Below are 20605 nucleotides of genomic sequence, written 5' to 3'. Positions count from 1 at the left end.
TGTAGATTTACTAGTTAGATGTTAGAATCTTGATGAGTACTATAAGTAGAGGTTCTCCCTCACTTGTAACCAACAAATAAAGCGAGTTTCAGAATAAGAAGTGAAAGCAATTCCTCTCTACTAAAAATTTATCTTTAAATATCACTTGGCATGTGCATTAATTAGTAGTGCATTGTCTTCTAACAATGGTATCTTCAACTATGGCCGGCTAATCTCAATAGTGTCTTAACTTCTAGATCTAACTTGGTCCATCAATTGACCTAACATGACATCTCCTCAATAGATGTCATCATTTCTATAACCTAACAAATGATGAAATATTGACTATATATACGGCAAGATTCCAAGTAACCTCATTAGACTTTAGTCCATCTATTAGTCCATCTATCCCTGTGTCAACGTTCCCCAATAATTGTTTCTATTAAATCTACATGCAAATTGATCTCTTAATTGGGGAATTATATTCTCTAACTGCTTAGAATAACAAGTCAGTGAAGACATGATTATATTGATTCTTTAACTAACATATATCATTGATAAGAGAGACTCAGACACATGATCTAATCACTTTTATAGTAATTATGATTTAGAAAAGGGGTCGTTACGTTCTTAATATATATTAAACTGACAACTAGATGAACTTGTGTTCTAAACTGCAGTTTCTTCAACATTTGATTATAATTAAGTGGAAAGCATACAATATAGCCCGGTTTGTTGCGTATTTAATTTTCACAAGTGAGACAGTGAGAGGAATGCATTGTTTCCTTTAGAATCTTAATTTATCATCGAGCTGTAAACCATAAATCAGAGTACAATAGGTTAATGGAGTTATTTGTGCCAATAATACAAGAAGACCAGCAAATGCAATGATGGGTGACAATTTTTATGCCAAGCCATTCATCACTTAGCTTTAGAAATTATTTTTGTCCTTTTTAATTTTATATGATCGTTGAATCATAGAAAAACAAATTAAACTAATGTCAGTTGGGTGCATGTTTCTGTAACGAATAGAGATCATTAATGTAGCAGTGCAGATGTGCCCTTTCTCTTCTCTTCTAATTTCTCTCTTTTGATTCATCATATTTATAGTCACTTCATAAGATATCCTTGCCCACCATGACATATGGAATTATAGCACATGCATGCATGTTTGCGTCTTTTACTTGAGAGGCCTGAGAAGTTGGTTCTAAATCTCGATGAGACCAGTCCCTTCATTTCATCAACTTTACCTGCAGGTATGATCGTGAATCAGCATCAATGCTTGCTGTCACTTGAGAATTTTGCTCTTTGCTCTCCAACTATAAGGCGAATATTTTGCTCTTTAATTTGCTCCAGGAAATGCAGGACATTTAATAAAAATGGACTTCAGGATCCATTCACCCAAGAACCATTCTGAAGACACCGATGCGTATGGCTACCGAACTTCAGGGTCTGATCTTGGAGTACCACTCCGATCGAGGACACTGACTTTGAAAATGACGATGGGATGTTTTGATTATCAAAGTCCAACGCAACTATTTCTACTGTATCAAGCTCGATCGATCGTCTCATAGGTTAACTTTAATTCCTGCAGCTTACCATTATGGTTCCGTTGCCTGGTGTGAAGAACTAATTATGGAAAAAGCAGTCAGAGAAATTAAGAGTAGTGTAGAATATTTCCAAATGGTTTCTGTTCCGGTTGGATGCCGTGGACGATCAAATTATCAGTCAATAATTTATCATCTCACGTGTTGTCTTTTCTGCCGGCGAAGGGACTTAAAGAAAAGCTGAGCAAACGAATTAGCAGGGTGCTGGGATTCTCGGCAGATCACTCCGACATTCAAGTTAGTCTAAGAAGAGGAAAAAGATGTGTATGAAGTAGTTGGATGTTAAGAGAGAGGGTCTTGCGGAAGAGATTATATACTCACAAAAAGGAATCTCCATGTTGACATGAGGGCAAACTTTTGTCGTGGCTGAGGGGGCAAGTTCTGCCAGCTATTGTCAAGTAGCCCCGACATGTGATCTAGCAACCTCGTAACTGTCCTATGGCTCGGCAGCGCTGCATATTCTTACCTTTTGACCATAGGCGTAGACATGAAAGAATATAGGGGATCAAGTCTGACAACCTCGTAACCACACTAATCTTCTAGCAGGGCCCACATGCTTGAGAGCTTTTGGTATCTTCTGGGATAAGAATGACCGAGAGGGAGAGAGACCGAGTCGAGGTCGGACTGGCCAAGACAAAGGCTGAGTGATTGAAATGATCGAGGTCAAAATAATCGAGGCAAGGACCGAGTGACCGAGATGAGGTCGGAAGGACCGAGACAAGGTAATCGAGGTCGGAGACCGAGATAAAGGCCGAGTGATCGAAATGATTGACGTTGGAATAGCCGAGACGAAGATCGAGTGACCGAGATGGTCGGGATCGAAAGGGCTGAGACAAAGGATCGAGGTCGAATAGCTGAGACGAAGACCAAGTGACCGAGATGGTCGGGGTCGGAGGGGTGACCGAGATGAAGTCTGAGTGACCGAGATGGTCGAGATCAGAATGACCGAGTCGAAGATCGAGTGACCGAAATGGTCAGGGTTGGAAGGGCCTAGACAAAGCCGAATGACCGAAATGATTGAGGTCGGAATAACCAAGACGAAGACCGAGTGATTGAGATGGTCAGGGTCAGAGGGGCCGAGACGAAGTCCGAGTGACCGAGATAGTTGGGAGTAGAATGATGGAGTCAATCCACCGAAGGTTGACTATTGATTCTTTGACTCACCACATTGGCTGGCTTCTTGACTTTCGTTGCCACTCAAAACTACTCAGATCCACCACATTAGTTTCGATGAAAAGATTTTCTAAAACAGAATCGTTCTTCCTTAAAGAGTACTATAGGAACAATTCTAAACGGGAAATTATATAAGCTAGGTTGATATGTATAACAATTTTAGTGAAATAAAAACATATGAAAATTATAAATCGAACCTCAATCCAAAGGCATCGCCATTCCCTTGTGCCGAGCCGCTGGAGCAATCTGAAAATAAAAAAAAAATGGCAGGATGATCTTTCATATAGGAATTAGGGTGTCAGCAGTTGTATCTTCTTCCGGATCGGATAGGATGAAAGAAATTTTGACACCTTAGTTAACCTTAATTATGAGGATCATAGTTTTTAGACCCGTTTTAATTATCAGTGATGATAACAATTAACAAATTTCTACAGACAAAATACATATCCATCAATGAGGTTTACGATTAAACATGAATTATATTACTTTATTGGGCTTATCTATAAGGGCAATACCTCTTATTATAATTCTGTAACATATAAGTCCATCAAATAGAGAAATAGATGTCCACAGACTGACTATTCATCAACTAAAATTCAAGACAATTCAAAAATTTATAGCTATTACATAATAATAATTAAAAAATAACATTACTTAAGGAAATTATAAATATTACGTGATCTTCTTCAAAGTAGCATGCAGATTTAGTTATCTTCATTGTTACTCCTCAGCGAGTTGATATGCATCCTGTCCTGTGTTAGCCTCACAATAGATATCATAGCTAATTGTTATTAATTATTATAGAACCAAAAGGCTCGCATTACAATTTGACAGTGATATAGCTCATCTAATGATAGTCTGCGTTGTGTTGGATACTGTTTTGACAACTCAACTTCCATTTGTTAGACATTAATTCCAAATGCTGCTTGTCTCTCTTGTCTCTTCTCCATGAATTAAAGATTCCTACTGATGTTATTTTGGCCAATTCTGATTCAAGTCTGGTGGATACATCAAACTGTAATATAGATCTTGTGCTCTGTAAAGGACCACAGCTAGCACTTAAAACTGATGTCATGGTCTGCCAAACTTTAGTAAATATATCTTGTAATATAGATCTTCGTGTGCTCTGTAAAGGACCACAGCTAGCACTTAAAACTGATGTCATGGTCTGCCAAACTTCTTGTTCTCAGCAGATTATATTTCAGAGTTTGATACAACAGAAACCATTATTAGTATTTTATAGCATTTCTGTAAAATAAAAAATGTAGCATTTTTTTAGGATCTTATATCAAACACGAGCAGATTGGGCTCATCCGTTGGGAGATATTTAAGCAGCGAACACGCATTCTAATCGGCGTTTTTTTCTGTCTTAAAAAAGAAAAAAAGAAATATCTCATAAATATCTTTCCTTTTTCAATTTTGCTTTTATATAATTCCCGAAAAGAAGGCGCCTTAAAGTTACCGCTAGCGGACGCGCAACGGAGAGAGACCCGGAGGTGAGACTCACCGCGTCAAATGGCGTGCACCGTGGAAGTGGTGTGTCGCGTTTGCACTCCTCGCCCACGCTGTGTCGTATTCCCCAGACCTTTCCCAATCTGTATATAAAGCCCATGTAAACCCCCTTCTCTTCGCCGAGTTCTGGCGCTCGAGTCTTGCTCCTCTTCTTGTGCTTCAATTCGCCTTGGCCGAGATATCTCATATTCCGAATCCTCTCGCGATCCCTAATCCTCCTTCCGCTATCGGCCTCGTTTCGTTGTCGATTCTTGTGAATTCTTGGTGGTGGAAGACGCGATGATGGCGAGGAACCCGGAGGAGCAGGACATGGAGAGGTTGCTGGAGGAGATTCCCCGTATCCGTCATCTCGACGCCTCCGATGGTGGAGACGAGGCCGATTTTCGTATCTGGGACGAGATTCTGAGCGGTATCTGCTCTAGCGGCGTGTCGTCGGGGCACGAGGGGGGTTCTTGTTCGGATTGGTCGTCCTCGTCGTCGAGGTCGGGGCCGGACAGCCCCTCCCTGACAGGATGGGCTCGTAAGCCTGCGGACTTTGCCGCGATGGTGGAGAAGACCCGTTTGGTCGAGAATCTTCGCAATGTCCATCTCGGCGCCGATCAGAAAGGTTCGGTTTTGCCTCCGACGTCGGCGCTTCACAGTCGCCCGATCGGTCCTTTCCTGTTCCCGGACAATCATCGTCCTGTGGATCGAGGATGTGAGGCATTCTTGGACCATTTTGGATGGCATTCTAATGCAGATGGGAACCCGTGTCTCACACAATTCCAGCAGCGTTATCCTGGCGCGGCGAACTTGGTGGATCCGTTGCTCAGGAAGTCCTCATATGGAGCTGCAGATTTGGACACTGGTCGACAAATGAATCCTCACTATTGGGGAAACCATTCTGGAAATTTTGCCTCCTTCCCTAATAAACCTTATCCGATCTCTGATATGTTACTACAGTCAGAGATGACTAGAGTAGATCCAAACTTGGATATAAATGAATCAGATGGCTTAAACGAGCCTAACAACTCTGGGGAGATTACTTTTCGTGCAAGACATCAACCAGTGAGAATGGCAAGGAACATGTCTGATGCTAATTTTGCACGGGAAATGGGGCTTCGTTCCACCAAAAACCAAAGGAATGCTCAGGGAACCTCTGTAAAGCGTCCAACTCCTTTTCTCAAATATGAAAATTTGATGGGTGTCAAAGAACACCTATACTTACTTGCAAAAGACCAGCATGGCTGCCGGTACTTGCAGCAGATGCTTGATGAAGGGAAGCAACAGGTTGATACGATTTTTAATGGGGTTATCAATAGAACAGTGGAGCTCATGGTCGATCCTTTCGGAAACTATCTCATGCAGAAATTGCTGGGGAAATGCAATGAAGAACAGCTGATGGCGATCCTACTCATGCTTAACAAAAATCCTGTTAATCTTGTTGGAATTTCCCTAAATATTCATGGGTGAGTAGTAACTTTCTCATTTCCTCTCTTTATAAAGTGCTCTTTAGAGTTTATGCTAACGACTGTGACTTTAGTATTGACTTATTCTGCCAATCATTTAAATTTTTGTGATGTTACCTCTCATGAAACTATTTGGATGTATTTCTCAGGACAAGGGCAGTACAGAAGTTGATAGATACTGTGAAAACTAAGCATCATATTTCATTGGTTACATCAGCTCTAAGACATGGGTTTGTAAATCTTGTTAAGGATTTAAATGGAAGCCATGTTCTTCAACGTTGCTTGGAAACTTTTACAACTGAAGACAATAAGGTAGTGAGTTTCTAGTTTAGGAAAACATTTTCTTTGTGAATGCAACTAATGTTTCATATCCAATCATAATCAGCTAAATTTAATCATTACCTGAAATTTTTATCCTTGTAATTATACTTCTAGATGATCCTCTTCGATGATTTGTCAATCAGTTCTTAATTCCTTATACTTTTGATTTTTTTGCAAATGCTGATCATCCTGCAAAACCATTGTTAACTTGAATTATTTGGTGAAAATTATAAACTAGGATATGGATGTCCGATTTAATACATTTTCATCAATGGTAAAATTGTTGTCGGTGTGACTTGGAGGTCACAAGTTTGAGTCGTGGAAAGAGCCTTTTGCAATGCAGGGTATGACTGCATACAATAGACTAGGCTCAATGTGGTTCAACCCTTCCTTGGGACCCCACATTGATCGGAGTTTCTTGCACTGGACTGCCTTTTATTCTTCTCTTATCACACCCTTCAGGGCTTAGAATTTCAGAATATGAATTTCTATTCTTCTGTTTCTATCGTTAGCTAATTAGATATCTTTCCATGCAGATGTAACTGAATTTCAGTACATCTTGGAATGTAAAATCGGGACTTATATGGTTGTTTGGGTACCTTTTTTAATTTTTTACCAATATGGGACACAATATGTTCTGGAATCTGTTAATATTGACACTAGCACCATGTCAAATTTTACATTTTGTAATCCAGGTCTCGTGACCATAACTTTCCGGATTTAAGTACAGGAATTTTGTTCTAGACAAAATACAGTTATTGTCCATTCAATATACTATGGCACAACTCTATCTCTTACCCCTTTGTTTTACCTTAGATGCAGACCTCTTGTACTGTAAATGTTCAAAAAATGCCACCTCATTGTTGCCCATAGAAAGTACATATCTGGCCTATGCATGAGGATTAAAACTACTGGAATACTGTAAATTCACAGTTGTATAATGAACTAACTTCTGTGGTTAAGTTTTGACAAATTAAATATATAAAAAAATATTCTTTGTTTGACTGAAAATATTTGCATGTGTCAGTTGAAATTCTGGTGTCTGTCTATCTAACTCTAGTTTGGTTATGAAGAATGTGCCCATTATATTTGATGCTTCTAATATTAACAAGAATGGTTGTGTACCTTCTGCTCGTTTTATTTCATTTTTTTATCAGCTTTAGTTAGCCGACTAGTTCTTTGTGATTCACTAAATTCTCGGATATTTCTGTATTACAGTTTATTTTTGATGCTGCTGCCATGTATTGTGTTGACATTGCTACTCATCGACATGGCTGCTGTGTGTTACAAAAATGCATTCGTAATTTTACTGGAGAATACCAGGAAAGGTTGGTTGCAGTGGTTGCTACTAATGGCTTTAAACTTGCTCAAGATCCCTATGGGTAAATATTTCACTCTTAAATTACAACTTCTATGCCTGCAGGACTGTATATTTATCATTCCTAGACTCTATTTCTCAGAGCCTGAGGTGCTGAGCTGCTCTTTAGCACTTCATCCTCCAATTGACATGGCAATTTGATAGATTGCTTGTGTTAGCTGTATTAGCAAGGTTTCTTTTAGCATGTACGACATGTCAAACCACACAAAATGTTTGAAATTTAACTACTTTTGTTATCCTTAGTGTGTTAAGTCGTTGAATTTTTTAACATAACTAATGAAGATATGTAGCCATAATATGATTGCTAAAATGTAAGTCTTTCCTAAAGTTCATAAAGAATGGAGTCCAAACTTGAAGCAGCTGTCTTTTATAATTTTATTTTATGCTGATCTGTTCACACTGTTCTGCATAGGTCCTGAAGTGGGAAATGCCATTTTGGAGACAAGGCAAATTGTCTTCCTGTGTGTAATGGATCTTCTATGCCATGCTTTCAGTAATGATTTTATCTGCTGCCTCTTGTAGAATCTTAATTTCGTAGTTATTGAACCACTGGATTTTAGTTAGTCAGATTTTGTAGGCCTTCAGTTGGACATTTGTCACATATTCTTAATATCACACCAATTGATATTCTTTTCTGACCGTTGCATTTACATTGTCCTTGCTTCTAGTTCCCCTAATCTGGATCAACTTTGGTCGAGTTTATAAATTACCATTCAGCTATCTCAGATTGACAATCAACTTTGGACTGTGGTATTTAGCGAAGTAGGTTTTGATTATATTGAAACTCTCGTATCATTATTTTTTATAATTTATTTAATTTTCTGCATTAGAATTTATCTCAAATCATCCCTCCAAGTAATGTGTTTCTTTTTCATTTATTTACTCTCTGTTCCTACTTTTACCCTAGTTGCCTTTGCTTACCTTTTTCCAAATATTATTGTGACCTAAGTAAGCTTTATCCTTGATACTGAATCATTAAATTTATGCTCTCTCTTCTATTTCAGAAACTATGTTGTCCAAGCAGTGCTCGAATTGGAGAAGCCTTTTGCAATTGCAATCTTGGCATCTCAATTTCAGGGGAAATATGTCGAACTATCCACCCAAAAATTCAGCAGTAATGTGGTGGAAAGATGCTTCTTGTACTTTGGCAAAGATTTTCCAGCCACTATCATAAATGAATTACTTTCAGTCCCACACTTTGACCAATTATTGCAACACCCTTACGCGAACTATCCCATCCAACGAGCCCTTGAATATTCCAAGGTACTCGTTAGCAATTTCCTTTATGAAATGAGACTTTGAAATGTAGCAGTTATTATCCTCTTCTCTTGACTAATAACCTATTCCCAACACAGGGTCAATCTCATGCTGCACTAGAGAAAGCCATTCGTCCTTATGCACCAACTCTGAGAACTAACCCTTACTGCAGGCAGATCTACTCAAAACTAGTGTCAAAAAAGTGATGTGGGTTTGGAGTTGGATCAGGAGTTTTGTTGTAATTTTAGGTACCTTTTTCTTATTTATGGAAGATCTAGAACTGTAAGGACAAGTTTAATTTCCAGCAATGTGCTTGACTGGGCGTCCGCTGGAATTTTATCTTGTTCTCATGATAGTTTGTTGCCTAGTTCAGTTTGCAGATTTTGTTGTACAAGCAGGTTTAAGACCTTGTTTTTCAGATTTCAAGACAGTTATCTTTCTTATGAATAGAGAATAAGCTTTAAGCCTACAAATGATTACCTCTTACACGTTTTGGAATTTGTTTTTGTTGAAGTTCATGAGATTAGCAAACACAAACTTAAATTGGGATCGCATCCTTCTGCTTGATGTTAAGTAGCATCACAAAATTGCAAAGTTTTGTTTCTTCTCGAGGTAGGGGATGGTGTGTCCTTGTCGAAGGCAAAATGGGGGTTGAGCTTCTTCTTGGCTAGGGTTTCAATGGAGACACCATCTTTTACTCCCTATCCATGCATCAAGTTGCGGTGACTCATGCAGCTGATGATTTCGTTGGTTGTGGAGATGAGCAGCGAAGTGAGGGTGCGACTGGGGAGGGCGTGGAGGTTGGGTGTTTCCCTCCTTGTATTCCAGGGAAACCACAAGGGCATGTTTGGTAAGGGGTAATCAGGCTTGTAATGTAATCAGGATTACATTACAAGATGATTTACTTTGTTTGGTAACATTTTAGAGATGTAATGTAATGTAATTGGATTACAAAAGAGGAGCCAAGATATGTAATCTGGATTACAAAGGAAATAGTATGTAATCCGATTACATTACAGATTCTATTTTTATCGTACCAAATATACCCTTCCACTTTATTAATAAAATTAATAATTTTATAAAATCAATAATTTATTAATTATAATTAATTATTAATTATTAATAAACATAATTAAAATAATTAATAAAAGTATTAATAAAATAATAATTATTAATTATTAAAATAAGTATTAATAATTATAATTAATAAAATAATTAAAATAATACAATTATTAATAATAATTATTAATAATTTAAATAAAAATTATTATTATTAATTAATAAAATATTTATTAATTATTTTAATAATTTTTATTTTATAATTTTAATTAATAATTAATTATTAATAAAATTAATTAAAATAATTAATAAAAGTATTAATAAAATAATAATTATTAATTATTAAAATAAGTATTAATAATTATAATTAATAAAATAATAAAATTATTGATAATAATTATTAAAAATAAAATAATAATTATTAATTATTAAAATAAGTATTAATAATTATAATTAATAAAATAATTAAAATAATAAAATTATTAATAATAATTATTATTAATTTAAATAAAAATTATTTATTATTATTATTAATTAATAAAATATTTATTAATTATTTTAATAATTTTTATTTTATAATTTTAATTAATTATTATTTAAACTAATTAATTATTTTAAAAATAAAAATAATTAATTAATTATTAATAATTAATTTTAAAAATTAATAGTTAATAATAAATTATTAATTATTAAAACTTATTAATTAATTTTAATTAGTAATTAATAAATATTTTAATAATTTTTATTTTTTATAATTAATAAAATTATTAAATAATTATTAATTTTATTAATAAAAATTATTAATTTTATTAATAATAAAAATTAATAATTAATAATTAATAATTATTAATAAAATAATTTATTTTAAAGATAATAAAAATAATCTTTATTATTACATTTATTTTTATTTTATTTTAAAAATTAGGAGGGTATTATTGGTATTTTATAATAATAAAAATTAGATTCCTTACTGAAAATAATGTACACCAAACACTGTAATGTAATCATTCTTGTAATCAAAGATTACATGCATTCCTTCAACCAAACATAGTAATGTAATCTTGATTACATTACATTACATTACAAACTTGATTACATTACAAGCGTGATTACATTACGTCGTACCAAATGTAGCCCAAATGTAATGTAATTACGCCTTTCTAAGCAGGAGGCGTGAATTAGGAGCCGAGACTTGCGTTTGCTGTGGCCAAGTGACGGGTAATTGATCACATCCGAAATCATATGCCGCAGTTATTCCTTCACCACTAGTTCCGATCTGCCGTGGACCCACCGCCACGGCAACTCCATTTCCCACCGCAACAATTAAATTGTAACTTTTTTATTTTATTTTTAAAAAAATGATTGATGACACGCCTCGTCTCAGTATGGTTATAACATATTCGGTAGGCGTGCTGAAGGAGTCTGTCCAGAGCTCCGGAAATAGTCTGCCAGAAGAAGTGAGAAGCGACCGGAGACGCGTCCGACTAGGGCAAGCAGGGTTTGTCTAACATTTGTACGCTCCTCTGTTCTGTAATGTAACCCCCCTTTCCCTGCTCTCGTTTTGCGAGAATATTTTGCTCCTTCGAGATCTGTTTTTCTCTTTCTGCCGTTTAAAACTTGTTTGCCGTGTGAATCTTGATGTCAATGTGCTAATGACGGTTTTGGCTTCGATTTTCTTGTCTGGATTTGTGGCAGGAAGAGATACAGGAGTTCTGTTGGGGAGCCAGAGGTTGGATCGAAAGGTTTGGCCTGGGAATAGAGTTATGAAGCGAAGTTCGGATCGGAGCATATTTGGGGTATGTTATCGTAGTAAAACTGCGCAACAAAACGGTTACTACTTTTTATTTTCTCGATGTTGTTTAGTTGATTCGACTATTCTTTCTTTCGGGAGAAATTGAGGTATGGCCTCGGCGATATATAGAGAACCGATGCCAATCTATGCCAATGTGTGTTATCAGTATGCTGAAAGACAAAGCAAGTGCTGAGAGAGATTTATAGGCACTGGATGACAGGATTGGCCAATATATACGAGTTAAAGATCTTAGGTTGCTTCACCGTCAAGGTTTTTGAGGATGGGTAGGTCTGCTATTTGGTATTCTCCAAGCATAGGGAGTCAGGAACAAACGTCTCTGAACTTACTTCTTTTCTTCTTGCATTTGTCTGTGAAATATCTTTTGCGATTATAGCTATGGAAGCTGGATCCATGCCTGTGTGATGGTTCTCCACACTTCTGCAAAGCAGTTCTGTGGCAGAGAACTTTGATTTCGTTCAAAAGTCAATCAAGAATCTTTGTTAGTTCATAATTGCAATAACCAAAATTGTTACAATCACGATTACAATTTTTGAACTTCTTATTTTCTGATTTGATACGCTACTTGTCATGCTTGGATACTGGGATGGTCTCTTGTTGTTTCTGAGATAAGCTTACACCAGTACACATAGGCTTCAGATCCACACTGATAAATTGACTATACACTCCAACGGTTCAGAACTTCAGAACATTTATAGAAGTTCCTTTTCTTCCTAATCTAAAAGGATTATAAACATTCATACAAACATCTATACCTCCTAGACAATAAATTAGACAAAACAAGTATATTAGCAATGTACAGCTAGCCTGCAGCTCAGAGAGTACTCACAATGGAGGACTCTCACTTCTAATATTCAAAAAAGTGCATTCCTAGTCGGGTGGTGGCCATTAGGTCACGTAATTTGAGATCAAACCACTGATTGCATGCGTGTAATACCCCAATATATGTTAGTATCTATCTCTCTGAGCAACCATTGGAGATCAAACAAGAGAGTAGAAGATTCTCAGATGCCCTACCAACTGGAGAGAGAGGAAGATGACAGATTCGCCTCATTGCAGCTTCTTATATAACAGAAGAATGAGTTCTTGCCGGGATCCCTGATAATGAAGGCATACTAAACAAAAGGTCTTGCAGAGACTCGTACTAAAGTCCCACACATGTCTGCTACTCTTCCTAATATAACAAATGAATAATGACATCAATTTAGTAACTATGTTGGAACCTATGATTTAATTGTTCGGTACCTGAACTATTTAAAGTTTATGCTTTCGGCCTTTTTCACCTTTCCCATTTTGAAAAAAGATTTTTTCTTACACTATCTATTGCATAATCTTTAGAAACATGGGAAATCATTAGGTCACTTCCTCCATTGACTTCTATGTCTAATTTCAAAAACCTTTAGTAGTTCAAGGGTGAGAAGATTGATCAATTTTCTCTTGCAGCTTGAAGAAGATGCTAGGAATGATTTTGACATGGAAGGCGATCATATAGTGTCTATCCAAGGATGTGAAATTTTATGCAAGCACAAGAAATCAGAACATGAAACGTTTTTCAAGAAGAGCAAATATGGTAAGTTTGGTCTAAAATTGTTAGTTAGAGAAATAGACAAGAATCTTGATCAATGCCCAAGACTTCGGATAAATTTTTGACACAATTCCTTGTGCATACGAGAATGTATTTTCAAGAGCATTTGCCTGGGGCATATTTCAAAAAATAAAAAGAAAAAGAAAAGAAACTATGTTAATCTTTGTCTAAAATTGCTTTGCAAAAAGTGGCGAAATTCAACAAATGCCAAGTCTTCTTATACAGTGAGAAAAACAATACATTGAGATGTTATGGACATATTAAAAGATGACAAATAGATTATATAACAAAAAGAGTTTAATCGAAGGTGGAAAGTGGGAGGTGTATAGGTAGACCAATGGAAATATTAGTCAACACATTAAAAATGGTTTAAGTAATTTGAATATTGCTAGTAATATAGTTTTAGATAGAATGCAATGGAGGAGTAAGATTAATGTAATCTACCCCAAATACTTAAGATCAACACAACAATTTGATGACAATGGCAGTGATGATGTCTTATGCATTTGAGAATATATTTTTGTTGGTACAATGATTTCCCTTTTGCATTCTTTCATATTGGAGTCCAATAGTTTTCTGAAGTATCCCATTATTTTATAGTGATCATTGGTCATTGATATATAAACGGATTCCATTGTAGGACCAGAATCCTATCAGATCAGCACAGATGCTGCAATTTCTTATATAGTGATGGCTTCTGCTTTTGATAATCTAATCCCTGTGGAAAATGTTCACATCTCTGTAGCACAAAATTTCAATTTGCACGACTGGCCTGAGATCGACAATTTTGCTGATGTTGAAAGAATGTTCAGGTAATTGAAAATTGTTATTTTGTTAACTGCATTTTTCTTTAGTCCTACTTGATCCATTTATAACAACACAACCAAATTTTTGCTTTCATCGGAGAGAGCATGATTCAACATTTGGGCAAAGACATGTAAAGTGTATTGACGAGGTATCACGGGTGCCATTCTCATCTGATATGGTTGATGGTTCGGTGCTTGGTTATCTGAATGATATCGTGGAAGAAAATTATTCGAACAGCAGCTATTTTCCTGAATTTGGTCCATCGGTAATGTATGCTGCATCAGTTGGTGTTGGTTGTCAATCCAACAGTGGTTGCAGGAATGAGACTGAAGCTAAGGGTATATGTGTGTACAAAAGACAGGTAAGAAATAAAAGTGCCTTTTGAATAATTTAATCTGATTCCTGGTTGCACTGATTCAGTTTTCTTACTGATTTATTTCACTAGTTGCAACATTTACGTTTTCTAGTATAGTATTAGGAGATTATTTTTATTTCACAGAGATGGAGGAGGGTGTAAGCTCCGATATATGGGTTTAAAATTGTTTGAGGTCATTGACAGTGTATTTTCCCACATTTTTATCTTAAAAAGATGAAAAGAGAACCTCACATCTCATATATATCTTTTTCCAACGTATGCACATGCATAATTGGTGGATGGGAAGTGAATACAACCAATAGTCCACCAGATTCATATATGTTGCAACTGCATTTTAAAATCCACTTAGCTATATTAAGTCACTTTGTTGTAATGTTCTCGAAGAATTGGCTTTTGAACATGTCAAAAATGTGATCCACCTGAAATGATCTAGTTAACTGCTGGATGCTGAATATACTCCTTGTCCCAACAGCATAATAACTGTTTGTGAAAGTTTATATTTATTGCTCTTGAAAAGCTTAGTATACCTTTAGTGCCAAAGATCAAATGCGTTGGCTGTCCTCTCTCTTTCTCTCAATGTAGGAAAAGTGTTCTCAATTACAATTTTTCTGAAGAAAAGCATGAAAATAGGCAAACAACTACTTGTGCAAGAACAAAGAGAAAATAGAACCTAATGTAACAATAGACTAGGTTTCTAAGGCGCAAGGTGGAGGGTTGAAAAGCAAGTTATCATTGCAACAACTCCTTGTTCCTACTCATGTTCCACTGCTTTGTTAGCGGTAGTACACCTGATTGTGTTCTTTTGCCTATGGCCATTGTGTATTTGTTGAACCCAGTTGAAGTCTGCCCAGATTAGACTGTGTTTTTGACAATCTATAATAGTGCGCCAGGCTATAGAAACAAGAACATTTTGGAACTTACATTGAGTTATGATCTGTATTCCTATCCTGATCATTTGTTTATTTTGTAGACACAAAATGGCAGTCAATACTCATCAAAAGATGATGTAATACAAAGAAGTGCTGATCAGAAGATTCCAACTCCTTTTCAGTGGCTCGCAGATGAAAATTTTTTCTTTAGGACCCCTTCTAGTAGTTATATGCCCAATTTCAATTCTGATGCCAAAATGGATTACAGCCTTCCTGCAGATTTCATGCCCGAAGGACAATTGACACCATCAAGTAACAAGCTCAAGAATAATGCTAATTCTACAACTCCTTATGAACATCTTGCAGTTCATGTCTTGGGGCATCAGGAATCGACAGTCCCTTCTGGCTTTCTGCCAGTTATCAGAATGGAAAAGCTATCTGAAATGCAGTCATATCATTCAGAGCTTGCAAAGGACTCCCATCATGACACACAGACTACTAAAGCTGCAGCTGAAAAGTATGATAAACTTGAAGATAGTTTAGCTAGTAGAGGTTTAAAAGCACTCAATCATGTTCCGGTTTCTAGGTTTAATTCCAAAGCAGCTCAAGGGAGCTGTTTAGTTGCAGCTATGTCTTCACATGATATCTCTGAAGAAGCATTGGGTTATCGGCAGCTTTGGAATGTTATGATTCAGGTATTAATTTGAGTTGGTTGTAGTTTTGAGTGAGTGGTCAAATTGGTACAAATAACTCATGTGACAACTTGTCATTCAGCATAGTTGAACTTAACTCTGTTGGATGTTAACTGAGTAGCTGGAACATTAATACTTTTGTTTCTTTTCACAGTTGAATGTTACAACTAAGTTGTGCATTAGAGACGGGCTTTATCGTTTAGCAGAGAGTGCAGCACAAAGCAATATCTGCAGTGGGCACAATGAGAGTTTTGCTACAAGAGAGATGGATGCAGTAGCTATAAACAAGTATGGTTACTTGATTCTGCCTAAAATCCTGTCTAGCTTTGCAGATCTGATCATGAAATATTAAATGATCTAAATGCTTAATAAACCTTTGCTCAGATGAATACATGTTTTCCATGGAAATTTGTTCCCAGCCAAGTGTTGCAAGTTTGAATTACAATTGCTGAGAGACCCATTTTCCCATCAGACTGGAAAATTTGCCCATAACTTTTGCCTTCTAATCTGGATATCAAATAACTAAATCTTATGTGACCAATGTCTCAATCGGTTGAATTCAGCTATATGGATCTACAGAAAAACAACATGCCTAATATCATGTTTCTTTTGTTTTCTTTCACTAATGTTATGTTTACTTTTAGGAGAGAAGGTAGAAGAGAAATGAAGAAGTTTTAAATGAAGAGAAATGATAGAAATGAATTGTTTTATTTCAATTTCACTCCATTTCATTCTTCTTATTTACTTGGATGAAGTCAAAAGGAAACAAATAATATCATATACTTGGTGTTTATTAGATGTTTAAATTTTGTTGCGCTCCATTTTCTTCCTGATTTGTGTAAAGATAAATCCCTTCTACTTCCATCCAACTAAGCATAGCAAATTCTATTAGTGGCTAGAACTTGCTTAAATGAGGGAACTACTACCTTGAACATTAGCTGCAAGACTGAATCTTAAGCTGCTAGCAGAGAGAGAGCTCTCTACTAATTCTTTCTTCGCTGTGGTTGTTCAAGCAGGTGCAAAAAGACAAATACTGAAAATGAAAGAAATTCAATGGATCAATCTATAGCTCACTTGCTCTTTCAGAAGCCTTTGCCATTCATCAGCGGTGGTTACTTTTAAAGCTGTTGCAGTTATTGTGATAAGTTGCTTTTAAATTTATTCTCCAGTTATTGTAAGTTACATAAATTTCTAACTTGCCATCGATGAGGTAGTATACATGCTTTGGTTTCATACATATGAGAAAAGGAACTAGATAAATAAATAATTTTGGCAATTGTTGTTCTCTCTTTCATGAACTCCCCTATTATATCTTGCCCTGTGGACGTTTATGTTGATATGATACTATCTTATCATCTGTTCGTTGTACAGAAACCTTGTTTGCACCTGAAAGAAAAATTATTAGCCAAATGATTTGATTAGTTGCGATGAGATTATAATAAAAATATAAACTAAAGGCTACACCTACAATGAAGTGCGAGAAACATTAACTAGAAACAAGCATATGCAAACCTCAATTTGCTCAGTCCGAAATCTGTAATTCATTGTTAAAAAGTTGAGCCAAAAGACAGTCCGGGTCCAGTTACATTAAGTCAAGACACGATCTCAACTAAAACTAGCTCAATTTTGCTAATCGTTCTCAATTATTCCGTAACAATAGCATAAACAAACCAAATATTCACAAAGAATTTCATTTTTATGACAAAAAAAACATCTTTCTTTTGTTTTTTAAAGAGGTGCTTCCTCTCTGTAAGAGGAGTCATTTTAAAGAATTATACCATTCTAATCCAAGAGAATTACTAAGTGCTCTCTAACTCTAATATCGCTATGTTTAGCTTAAGCTTCTCCTCCCATCAAACTTAATTTTTTTTAAAAAAAATACAATAATTAAAAAATAATAACGGCGAAATAATTATGTTATATAGAAATTAATTTCTACATCTAAATGATTTAAAATTCTAAATATATTAATTCTTATTTCATTTTCAAAATTAATTTTAAAATTTACTTAAATGTTAAAGTAAACTTATTTATTTAATATTAAATTTATTACGTGTAAATTATATGAATTAAAACTACAGAAACCCTAGAGGGTAAAGCACTGGGCTTATGCGAGTCGGAGTCCAGCGAAAGTAAATATCGGAGAACAGCGTAAGAGGAGAGCCTACTCATCGAGGGCATCGTCCTCTCGACACCGCGGAAACAGAGATGGGGAGCCGCCTAGGGCGACGGGTGATCCACTTCGCTAACCTGCCCATTAAGCTTCTCCTGCCTCCGCCGCCCTTCGACTACATTCGCGAGATCGCCCTCAAGACCATCCCCTCCGCCTCCAAGATCGAGATCCGTCGCGTCCTCGAGTCCCTATACGGTTTCGACGTCGCCCAGGTACGCACGCTCAACATGGAGGGGAAGAAGATCAAGCGCGGCCCTTTCCTGGCAGCCAAGCCCGACTACAAGAAGGCCTACGTCACTCTCCGTACCGCACTCTCCCTCTCCAGCGATCTCTTCCCCGTCAAGAACATCCTCGAAGAAAAGGAGCGCGTCGCCGCCGCTGCCAAGGCCGCCGCCGCACGCTCCTCCGTCGTCGAGCGGGAAGACGGCCGGGGCGAGAGCAAGCACTGGCTAGACGAGCGCCGCCGCAAGGATTGCAAGGATGCTTCATTGAAGGGATACTATGGCAAGCGTGCTGATGTTTCTCGAAGCCGTAGCGTGGGCGCTTACCATCATCGCAGTGGAGGCAGAGAAAGGGTAAAGAAGGAGAAGGAGGAGAGGAAGTTCCCGTGGAGTGGCATGAATTTGTCAGGGAAGAGGTAGTCTTCTTTTGGCCAAATAAGCAATGAAGTCTGCATCTTTTTCGGATTATTGTGTTGAATTTGTACTGATAAAGCATCTTTTTTTGAATTGCCATGTTGGATATGCAAGAGTTAGTTCCTATTGAACTCTAATAATTTCTCCTTAGGGAGATTGTTTTAGATGATAGTTATGTATCTTGTGATGTCTTGTTGTTGGTGTTGACTTATGAACTACATCTTCTGCATGTTCGACTGACAGTTGATTTAATTCATGTTTTAGAATTTTATTTTCTCTCTCTTTATCTAGTTGATTCTTGGTCATTGAATGATTGTTTGTGCCAAAGTGATTAGATACGTTATAGTTAAAGATTGTGTGTTGGTTATGAATAAACTATTTGCATTGCATGGTTTAATAGTTAGGTGTAGCGTCATATATACTTAAATTAAGTTCTGGCTGGTTTTTAAGTTGTGAATTGAAAAACATGAGACAAGTGAAACATTTATGGTTTGGATGGAATAGTTTGTTGCACTCTCTGTAAAAATTCTGAGATGTGATGAATAATATTATTGGAATGTGACAGGTAAAATGGCATTCATGCCGATGATCTTCTGGTCCTTAGTTCTCTAATTTTGCTACATTTAGTTGTGTTCATCTTGTGAATCACATGGCTACTGGAGATATGAAGCAATCTCTTGGGTTAATCAATCCTAATGTGTATACTTTGTGGATTATAATTTGATTTATTCCCTCCTACAAGAAAAGGTGGCCTATTGAAATCTATTTGAGGAAACCATATAGCAGTCTTAATTGTGCAAAATTTTGTCACACTGCTACTTTTCACCATGACCTCAACATGGAGGAAACTAATTGCATTATCAGGAAACTGTTGAACCTTATCATCTCTTTGCCAAGGATGTTGACATATGAGCAGATTCTGCCATATTTTTTATGGTAAGTGGACATGATTCAAGTTTTTGATTTTCATTTATTTTTATACAGCATGGTTTTCAAATGAATGTTAGTAATCATATGATTTCCTAATTGCTATACAAGTCTTAAGATTCTGTTAATCCTCTTAAGCATTATTAGTTATATGAAGTATTGTAAGTTTTAGTCGATAGGGGAATGTATATTGACTATGGACTTGAACTAGTGTGGTATAACTATATGCTCGCTGCCTTACATATTGTGAACTTTTATTAGAAGTGGAGAGTTTGTGATTTAGTTAGCATAGATTGACCACTTAAGCAGGTCATATGTGGTTGGTAAGTGCAACTAAAAGAGACTTTCTTTGCTTCATTTGAACCAATTTCGATTTAACCATATTGACTTAAAATCTTAAGCTACGTTATTGTAGCTTGTAACTTGCACATGCTAAGCACTTGTTTAGATAGTGATGCATACTATTCGTGCATAAATACTTGTGTGCTGTTGTTGATTAATATGCGTTGATATGTGTATATTATATGATTTGACATATTGAAAAATGGATGTGCTGGTAAATATGTCAGTTAATTTTTATCGATATATATACGATTTGTTTGTTTGATTTGTGTTTTTATTATAGGAAATATTGGCCAGTGATGCACTTAAAGGCAGTTCCTATAATTTTTTTCAATGTCAGGGTTAAAGGATAATATTATCGATTGTAATTATTTACTAATTTAAGAAGATGGGACATACCATTGAAATATATGCGAGATTTTAAGTTTTAAAATTATGTATTAAATTAATTTATAATATGACAATATACAGAATAATATGGCGTACCATTTTATCTTTCTAAAAAAACTTTCCCCAAAACGTAGATAAACGGATAAGGAGGGACATAAGTGGCAATGAAGACATTATGGCGACCATAGGATTTTGGAGACAGGTATTATCACTTCTCTCTCCTGTTGCCATCGCATGTATTATTTTATGTCCCTCTCTCTCTCTT

The 20605-nt window shown here is 36.1% G+C and overlaps 3 protein-coding genes across 7 annotated transcripts; all 3 read left to right on the top strand.

The window, feature by feature from the left end:
* The first annotated feature begins 4550 nt into the window (after positions 1 to 4550).
* Positions 4551 to 9066, top strand: LOC141841963 (putative pumilio homolog 8, chloroplastic). Its single transcript, XM_074730167.1, has 5 exons — positions 4551 to 5719; positions 5869 to 6031; positions 7259 to 7422; positions 8423 to 8681; positions 8774 to 9066. The coding sequence occupies exons 1-5, from the start codon at positions 4551 to 4553 to the stop codon at positions 8879 to 8881; spliced, it is 1863 nt and encodes a 620-aa protein (XP_074586268.1). The 3' UTR covers positions 8882 to 9066.
* A 2080-nt stretch (positions 9067 to 11146) lies between these two features.
* Positions 11147 to 17141, top strand: LOC141840368 (uncharacterized). Of its 5 annotated transcripts, none has more exons than XM_074728338.1 (9): positions 11150 to 11269; positions 11430 to 11530; positions 12988 to 13114; positions 13770 to 13941; positions 14036 to 14297; positions 15283 to 15365; positions 15450 to 15876; positions 16028 to 16161; positions 16890 to 17141. In XM_074728338.1, the coding sequence occupies exons 2-9, from the start codon at positions 11498 to 11500 to the stop codon at positions 16993 to 16995; spliced, it is 1344 nt and encodes a 447-aa protein (XP_074584439.1). In that variant the 5' UTR covers positions 11150 to 11269; positions 11430 to 11497; the 3' UTR covers positions 16996 to 17141. The 5 variants fall into 5 exon arrangements, with proteins under 5 accessions (XP_074584437.1, XP_074584439.1, XP_074584438.1 ...); XM_074728337.1 differs by having other exon boundaries at positions 15283 to 15698; positions 15768 to 15876; XM_074728336.1 differs by having other exon boundaries at positions 11147 to 11247; positions 15283 to 15876.
* An 851-nt stretch (positions 17142 to 17992) lies between these two features.
* On the top strand, positions 17993 to 18962 carry LOC141841097 (uncharacterized). Its single transcript, XM_074729218.1, has one exon. The coding sequence runs from the start codon at positions 18082 to 18084 to the stop codon at positions 18685 to 18687; it is 606 nt and encodes a 201-aa protein (XP_074585319.1). The 5' UTR covers positions 17993 to 18081; the 3' UTR covers positions 18688 to 18962.
* The last annotated feature ends 1643 nt before the right edge of the window (positions 18963 to 20605 follow it).

This window comes from Curcuma longa, chromosome 11, assembly GCF_044706935.1.
Source record: "Curcuma longa cultivar G26 ecotype Majalengka, Jawa Barat chromosome 11, ITB_CL_G26_1.1, whole genome shotgun sequence".
NCBI classification, from domain to species: Eukaryota; Viridiplantae; Streptophyta; class Magnoliopsida; order Zingiberales; family Zingiberaceae; genus Curcuma; species Curcuma longa.
This window is presented reverse-complemented; position numbering and strand designations above follow the sequence as displayed.

What these genes read in the sequence shown, in the direction of transcription:
- LOC141841963 (XM_074730167.1), top strand. Translation starts at nt 4,551, where the DNA reads ATGATGGCGAGGAACCCGGAGGAGCAGGACATGGAGAGGTTGCTGGAG. An exon ending in TTACAACTGAAGACAATAAG is followed by an intron (nt 6,032 to 7,258) that starts GTAGTGAGTTTC and finishes TCTGTATTACAG; the next exon opens with TTTATTTTTGATGCTGCTGC. An exon ending in GAGCCCTTGAATATTCCAAG is followed by an intron (nt 8,682 to 8,773) that starts GTACTCGTTAGC and finishes TTCCCAACACAG; the next exon opens with GGTCAATCTCATGCTGCACT.
- LOC141840368 (XM_074728336.1), top strand. Translation starts at nt 11,498, where the DNA reads ATGAAGCGAAGTTCGGATCGGAGCATATTTGGG. An exon ending in CGGATCGGAGCATATTTGGG is followed by an intron (nt 11,531 to 12,987) that starts GTATGTTATCGT and finishes TTTCTCTTGCAG; the next exon opens with CTTGAAGAAGATGCTAGGAA. An exon ending in TTTGGAATGTTATGATTCAG is followed by an intron (nt 15,877 to 16,027) that starts GTATTAATTTGA and finishes TTCTTTTCACAG; the next exon opens with TTGAATGTTACAACTAAGTT.
- LOC141841097 (XM_074729218.1), top strand. Translation starts at nt 18,082, where the DNA reads ATGGGGAGCCGCCTAGGGCGACGGGTGATCCACTTCGCTAACCTGCCC.